At 40.5% G+C, this 8,155-nt stretch overlaps 1 protein-coding gene across 1 annotated transcript; it reads left to right on the top strand.

Annotated features, from left to right (window-relative positions):
• Positions 1-1,585: 1,585 nt before the first annotated feature.
• Positions 1,586-8,057, top strand: fam161a (FAM161 centrosomal protein A). Its single transcript, XM_081361602.1, has 7 exons — positions 1,586-1,741; positions 2,781-3,043; positions 3,180-4,427; positions 5,237-5,404; positions 6,405-6,504; positions 6,946-7,103; positions 7,522-8,057. Exons 1-7 carry the CDS (start codon positions 1,610-1,612, stop codon positions 7,859-7,861), a joined length of 2,409 nt encoding a protein of 802 aa, XP_081217728.1. The 5' UTR covers positions 1,586-1,609; the 3' UTR covers positions 7,862-8,057.
• The last annotated feature ends 98 nt before the right edge of the window (positions 8,058-8,155 follow it).

The raw sequence follows: 8,155 nt of genomic DNA, 5'->3' as shown, positions 1-8,155 counted from the left end.
CCCATTAATTTTTTGTTCAAATTGTCTAGGGTCACTAACAACCTGAGGTGTGTAACTGTAAATATATTTTTCTGCACAACAATAATTGAATATTTGATGACTGAATAAGTGCAATTCACCTTTATTCCTCAAGGTGGCGATGTCTGATAGACAAAGATGAAGTGACGTTTCAGTTTCACTCATAATCACCAGGCAGAAAACAAAAGAATAGGAAGAAGCATCAGCAAAACTCAATGATTTACTGCAGAGCAAGCACTGAACGCAGTCAAATATTAGAGTCACTGTCACTTGATGGATCTGGTGAAGAAGCTGTCAGCGATCAAAATATTGGTTTTGGATATGTTGAAATGAGAATATGTTTGAGATGGTGAATATAAGCCAGATGCTGAATGTATTGAGGAAATGAGCTCTGACGAGGACACCCAAATAGCACACGTACATCACAGAGACGTCTATTTAATGTGCGTGTTTACATCTGGAAGACGTATTTTTAAGAGTGTTTGCTCCTCTGTATGGAAGCTTGTTTCCGCCACTGAATAATAAAAAAATAATAATAATTGCGACTTTTTATCTCACAATTCTGACTTTTTTTCTCACAATTGCGATATATCAAGCCAGAATTGTGACTTTTTTTCTCAGAATTGAGAGATATGAAGTCAGAATTGTGAGAAATAAAGTCGCAATTGCGAGATATAAAGTCGCAATTCTGAGAAATAAAGTAGCAATTGCGAGATATAAAGTCTCAATTGGGAGATATAAAGTCAGAATTGAGAGACATAAACTCGCAATTGTGTTATGAAGTCAGAATTGCGACGGTAAAAGACGGTAAAAAACACGCAATTGCGACTTTATTTCACGCAATTTTGACTTTATATCTCGGAATTTTGACTTTATAACACGCAATTGCGACTATTTCACGCAATTCTGAGAAATAAAGTCAGAATTGCGAGATGTAAACTCGCAATTGTGAGATAAAAAGTCGCAATTATCTTTTAAAATGTTTTATTTTGTGGCGGAAACAAGCTTCCATACATCTGCAATACGTCTATAGGACGTTTCCTGTCAGATGTCAAATAGAAGGCTCTAATATCAAGAGAGTTTTATATTATCGCGACAGGTATAGATCCATCCGTGTTAGATATAGATCCAGGTCGATAAAGACCCGAATATGTAAAAATGATTGGTGAAACAGTCTGATTCTTTTGACAGACAGACTGATTAAAACAGTCACCAGTGTCAGGACCTTTGACCTGGAGCAGGCCAAAAAAAATAAATAATAATAATTATATAAAAAATTTATTTTTATTTTGCTTATATTGCTTAAAAAGGAACTGGAAATGAATGTGTACACTAGTAATGGAAAATACCATCTGCCTTTTTAGATTTATCGTATATAACTCAAACATATCGCTCTGTTTTGAAGCCAGAAATAAACTGCTTTTCTAGATGCGCGCTCCCGCGGCTCAGCGACATCACTGCGGCTTCCCGACGCTACGCGGTCGTCAAGGAGACGCGCACCTGTTACAGTCAGAGAAGCAGTCAGTCTTTAGGTCTTTACTTGTTAAATTATACTGTTATTAAATCTACTAGTCTGGGAAGAGAGACAGATATGGAGAAGTCCCACCGAGCGAATGTCCTGGTGACGTCCTGTCTGAAGACGCCGGTGGACCCGCACACTAAAGTCCCGTTAGCCCAGTATGAGAGGGAGCGAGCACTGGACAACAGGCACTATGAGAAAGAGGTGACTAAAAAAAAACATAGCACTAACAGTTACTGAACTGCATTTATTATTGACTACAGTATGAAAGAAAGTCCTTTTAATTATATTTTGGGTTTTGCTTTCGGGCCAATATTGCATAACATACATTAGAGATATTTCACAAAGCGAAAACACGCTAATTCAGAGGTTTTCAGTCAATGTCTTCCTGGCAATATCCATCGTTTGGGCTTAAACATGATTTATTTACACAATGTTGAAAGTAATAGTTGTGTAACAGACTAGGGGGTGGTTAAACATCTCACTAATGATGAAGAAGAAAGATTAACCTTCTTTAGTTGTATCGAGGTTCAATAAGCATGTTATGCTAATTATGTAAGTAAGGACATCAGTAGAAAAATCAATTGACTGATGTGGTTGTTATGATTGAATTTACTTGTATAAGTATACTAAATAGATAAACACTTAAGGGGAACAAATATTCACAAGTAAACGTTTTATTTTTTTATTTTATTTTTTGCAATAAAGCCAACATACATGTCCTAATTTAGCTACACATGTGTAATATGCTGTAGGTTTCTTCTCAAATATGGCGAAGAACCGTGAGACAATATAATGCATGAATGAAGAACAATCTGCCATCTGGCCCTAAAGACGACAGACCTGCAGATTAACAGCTTACACACACACACACACACACACACACACACACACACACACACACACACAATTATACCGACCGCACACAACTGTTTTCCAGACAAGAATTTCATGAAAAAGAGTATGACGTATGAAAACACTTGAATCTCAACCTACACTCCTTGATTTCAAAGCATACACTTTTGTTTGTCAAAGGATCAAAATCTTAAAGAATTGTACTAAGAATTGGCGAGATGTACTCTATGTGAGAGCAAGGCATATAGTAGGCCTACCAAAAAGTATTTTTTGCCCCAAATATCACTGCAATAGGTATGTATTTACATTTGTTCTTAACCTGCTATATGGACTTCAGTGAGAAGTATGTAAGCAAATCAGCCTGTTGTCATTGTGTGTATCTTAATAGATGGAGTATGACTCTGGATCTGAGCTGTTGGCTGATGATGCTCCAGCTAAAGACAGCAATGCTCTGCTGATCAAAGACTACCGTGTAACGGGCGATCACATCGACCTCAGGGAGTTCTACTTCTCAAACCAGGAGTACTACCGTAAACTAGAGCAGCTGAAGACGGCTCATCTCCAAACCATGGCTGAACTCGAACACATGTATCGCAAGAAACTGGACCTCAAAGGGGTTAGCGATGCGGACAACACTGATCGGATCAATCTGTGAGTTTATACATCTTTTCATAAACACATTTGTAGTGACCCCAAACTTTTGAACAGTAGTGTATAACGCAGAACATTCCTTCAGCTTATTAACAGAATGAAAATGAGAAAATTATTCAGATTTATTTTTATACAGTTCCCCAGATAGAACCGGTGGTCTGAAAAAAGCCCAGTCTGCTCTAGAGCTGCGGAGGACTTCAGACTCCTCTGACCTTTCTGATGAAGAGTGCATTGATGAAAACGGCCAAAGAGACGGCAACACAGAGAAAGGCCTTCTTGTCTCGCCCAAAGAGCACATTAAGAACATGTGGCATGACTTCAGTGTCAAAAATCTTTCTCCGCCTCAACGGCAGCCGTTTTCATCATCCCTGCGGAGCTTGCCAGCTGACTGCCAGACTGACTGCAAACCCAAAAGAACGATTAAGGGTCAACGGCTAAATAAACGCAAGCAAAACACAGACGATTATTCGCATCCTAGAGTCACGGTTCCCAAGCCTTTCCAGATGACCCTTCGTGAGCTTGAACTGCGCAAGAAGGGCGTGAAATCCCGCTCTGAGATCGAACGAGAGAACGAGGATCTCCGACGCCAGTTAGAAGAGCTTACCGAGTGCCAGAGAAAGTTTCGTGCCAGTCCGATGCCCGCGCACGTGCGTCTCGCGCTCTACGAGGAACAGCAGGAGCGCGACGAGGAGCGCCGGCGGCTCCATCGGGACATGGAGCAGAAACGCCTACACGCCTCGCAGAGACCCTTCAGCTTCCTGGAGCGCGAGCGCCTGAAGAAAGAGCGGAAGGAGGCCAAGCTCCGCGAGCAAATGCTCAAGCACATCAAAGAGGAAGAGGAGAGGAAAAAGTGCCCGTTTAAGGCTAAACCCGTCCCGCGGGCGGTCAGGGAAGCAGCGTCGGGTGAGCAGCAGAAAGAGGAGGAGCTCTACAGGGCGATAAAGATGCAGATGCGGGCGAGAGAACTGCTTCACAACGCATCCATGCCTCCTAGCATGCTAGCACGGCATCTCAGCGAGAAACAGACACCGAAGGCCGTCCAGGACAACGAGCCGGCCCACCAACCCAAAATCAACACTGAAGTTCCAGACTTTGACGCCAGCTACAGGAGGTTTCGTAAGCAGCTGGAGAAGTGCAGAGAAGTGCGGCCCGTGACGGCATGCGAACCCTTCCAGCTGCGCACGGCTGACATTGCCTCGCACAAAGAACGCATCGTGGCAGAAATCGAAGCAGAGATACAGAGTCCGAAACTGTCCCGCTGGCCGTTTGTGAGCCCACGCGTCCTCTCGCCTTCCTCATCCCGTTGCTCCTCGCTGTCCGGAAGCCAGGAGTGCTTGACCGCTAAGATCACGGATACAGCCAAGAAACGGCAAGAAGCTGTGAGGTAACTGTGATGCCCAACCCTGCTTTACACCCGAATCCTGCTAGAGCTTTCCAAGTGAAACCCCGTGTCTCCGGCTTTTGGGAAGTCCAAAGCTGGAATTTGACTTTCCCTGCCAGTGTGTGTCCCGTTAATAACCCCATGACCAGTAAAAGACTTGACTGAGATGTAGATGCCCCTGAATCCTTTCGCTGCTGCTTTCAAGTCCTCCTAGGAGGTTCAATAGGATTGATTTTGCTCCAAAGTGTAGAAGTCACAAAGACTCTTTTTAAAATCCCTATTGGAGAAATACTTCTGGAACCAAGGCTGCTGAAAAAGTGGACGGCCACTATTGCTGCCATATGGCAAAAAAATAAAATAATAATAAGAGTAACATGCTTTTCTGAATTTAGCCAAAATGAAGCACAAATGATATGATGGAAATGCAGAGGGAATGAGAGAACGTGTAGTTTTGTCATGCAAGCTCATCAATTCATAATCCAGGTAAATAAGTAGTACTTTCTAGCAAGCTTTAGTGCAACTCTTCATCAATAGTACAGAACTAACCAGTAAATCGACTATTTACAATGTCCAATCAATTGACAACTCCAACATGTTTGGCACTTAATTTGGCACTCAAAGAGTTTCCGACTATAAAGTATTACATAATGGTGGCACAGATGTGTGTGCACGTCAAGAAATACAGTCATTGTGACGTGACTTGAAGGCAGCATTTAGCCCAAACCCTGTCCCTTCCCATAGCGCCGTCATCCCATGAGTGGAGTCCCTCCTTCAAAAGTTCAGCTCTGACAGCTCTTTACTCCTACGAGTAGAAAAGTTCTCGAGCAAAGAAAGCAGACCGAAGACGAAGAGGAGAAATGGAAGGAGAAGCAAAAACAAAGAGAGAAGAGACTGCAAAAAGTGATCACAAAGCGAGCCCAGGCAAACGACCCGCATGTGGCCCTGGCTCAGACCTGCCCGTCCAAACTAAAAGAGTTCAGGTAAACGCAGCTGTAATTACATTCAGGTATTTATGTCTGTACACAATAAGTGCATTGTCTCAAATGATTCATTTAAATGGTAGCACTTTATTTTACAGTCCTGTTCCCCATGTACATACTATGTACTTATTATAATAATTGCAATAACTGGGTATAGTACTGGGTATAATAACCTACAGTGTATTAACCTTAACCCATGTAGCTACCTTATATTACCAAGTACTTTCTTAGGTAAGTGCATGTACTGTAAAATAAAGTGCAACCGATTTCAAAACAGATTTTGCTCAGAATTATGCATTTATATACCCATAATGATTGACCACTTGAACATTCGTCCACAGGATGAAAACTACCTACATTGACAGAAACCACTTTATTTTTTATGAAGCATATTCATAAAAAAACATACTTTTGAATCTTTGGAAAAAAATTTTTTTGAAATGTAATAGGGTATATGTCGAACGCCGCATTACGAAACCGGAAAACAGAACGCATCGCTTCCGGTTCAGGTCTTTTGTATGTGCTTCATGCATTTTTTTACTGTTTTACTCAAGATAACTTAAAAGGAGCGAGCAAAGATGATCATAACCAATGTCCCTCGCATGTGAAGATCGATATTTAAAAGTAAAAAAAAAAAAAATCTTCACACTAACGTTTAGATATTTAAATAGAATAAAAAGCTAATAACAAAGTGAGATAGGTAGGTTAGCTGATTACCTTAAAAATCCATAGATATCGGCATCAGTTCATACGGCTGTTAACACTTTCTATGACAAGCGGATGCGATGAGACCAGGTTTCCGGTTTCGTCATGCGACGTTCGACATATACCCTATTGGATTTTTTTTAGTTGGTCTCCCATTGAATTACATGGAGAGGGTGGGGTTTGAGACCTATACCGCAGCCAGCCACCATGGGGCTTTGGCTTCACTTTTCAGGACTTGAAATTTGCATTTATTAATATCAATGCTTATATACTGTACATGTGCTCATGGGACCAGGAAACAAGATCTCCAGAGACAGAGAGAGTTCCAGCAAGAGATGAGAGGAATCCAGGAAAGAGTGAAGGGAAGACCTCTGCTACTGGAGCAGGTTGCACAGGTGAGGGCGTTTTTTTTTTTTTTTTTTTGGATTTTTTTTGTGCAGATTTTTTTCATTTGATTATATATATATATATATATATATATATATAAAAAATACATAGACTTTTTTTTTTACTAAGAAATTTTTTGGAAATGTTTTGTGCAGCTCTATAAGTCAAGTCACCTTTATTTATATAGCGCTTTATACAATACAGATGGTTTCAAAGCAGCTTTACAGTGATAAACTGGTAAAGGATGCATTTTGGCTGTTGTTCAGCTGAAGTCAGTTCAGTGTTGATTCAGTTTCGTTGTAAAGATCATCAAACATTAAATTAGTTAATTTCAGATTTAGTACAGTCAGATCAATAATACTGTTGAAGGACAAGCATCTCAAAGATATCTACAAATTATGTTGATGAAAATGATAATGTAAAGCTCTCTCTCTCTCTCTCTCTCTCAGATGAATGCTAAGAGAGCAGCAGAAAAGCTCTATTCTGCCACTTTGCATGGATGTGGTCTGAGTGAGTCCTTCATCAGCAGTAAAGCTCCTAAAGCCTCGACACGCAGACAGACTCCAAGCCCCGCCCACTCTGGCAGCCAGACTCCTCCCACATACAGGTATGACAGGTGTGATATCACTTACACACAGGTATGAGGTGTGACACATACAGGAATCTGCAATAAACTTCCGTATTCTGTAAAACAGTTTGCATCACTTCCTGTCTTTGTTGTATGTGCTTTGTTATATATAGAGCTGTTTTACTCAAGATATAAAGCGCGAGCAAAGATGAGCTTAACCGATGTCCATCACATATGCAGACTGATATCTGATTATCTTAAATGTCCATAGATATCACCATCAGTTCGTACTGCCATTAACACTTTCTCCCTCAAGCAGATGCAATGAGACCTGTTTTCCTGTTAGTTCATTGATGTTCGACATAAAGCCTATTCTGTGATGCATTTTAAGAGCATATTTAAAGGAATTATTATCTTTCTCAGAGTCTCTGAATTGTTTTCATTCATTTTTCCACAGTAAAAGCAGACACGAAGATCACGAGGACCTTCCAAACTCGCGGGATTCTCTTCTCGATGATTATCCAGATGATTATGAGGAGTATGACCATGACATGGAGGCAGGACACATAGACAGAGATGAGGATGAGAAACCCAATGTGTATCATGATAGTGATGAGGAAAAGGGCAATGATGAAGGACACTCACATGATGACGAGTTGGATTTTGAGGATGATGATGAACAGGATGAACGTCATGAGGACGATGACATCATCAGTAAGCACAGCCAGAGCAGAAGGGGTAGTGAAAGTAATAGCAGTCAGCATAGCAACAGGAGCAGAACAGGTAGTGTTAATTAGTTAATTCACTAAGAAAAATGAAAAGATCAGAGAAGTGATGAGAAACAGAAATGACCCTAGTGGAGAAGACTGGTATTTTCCTAAGATATGTCATTTGCTTCTGGGTATTTGATGTGTTTTTGAACTGAGCAAACCTCCATAGTAAATTGTTTTTGGATACATGTATAATAGATTGAATCTGAAACACCTTGTTAAGAACATGTCAAGGTCACATTTCACCTTTAAATAACAATAAAAATATGTAAAATAAAAATGTATAAATTCAACTATTATATATATATATATATATATATA

The sequence above is a fragment of the Scardinius erythrophthalmus genome, assembly GCF_964197995.2.
Source record: "Scardinius erythrophthalmus genome assembly, chromosome: 3".
NCBI lineage: Eukaryota > Metazoa > Chordata > Actinopteri > Cypriniformes > Leuciscidae > Scardinius > Scardinius erythrophthalmus.
Note: the sequence above shows the minus strand (reverse complement) of the source record. Positions and strands in the feature narration are given on the sequence as shown.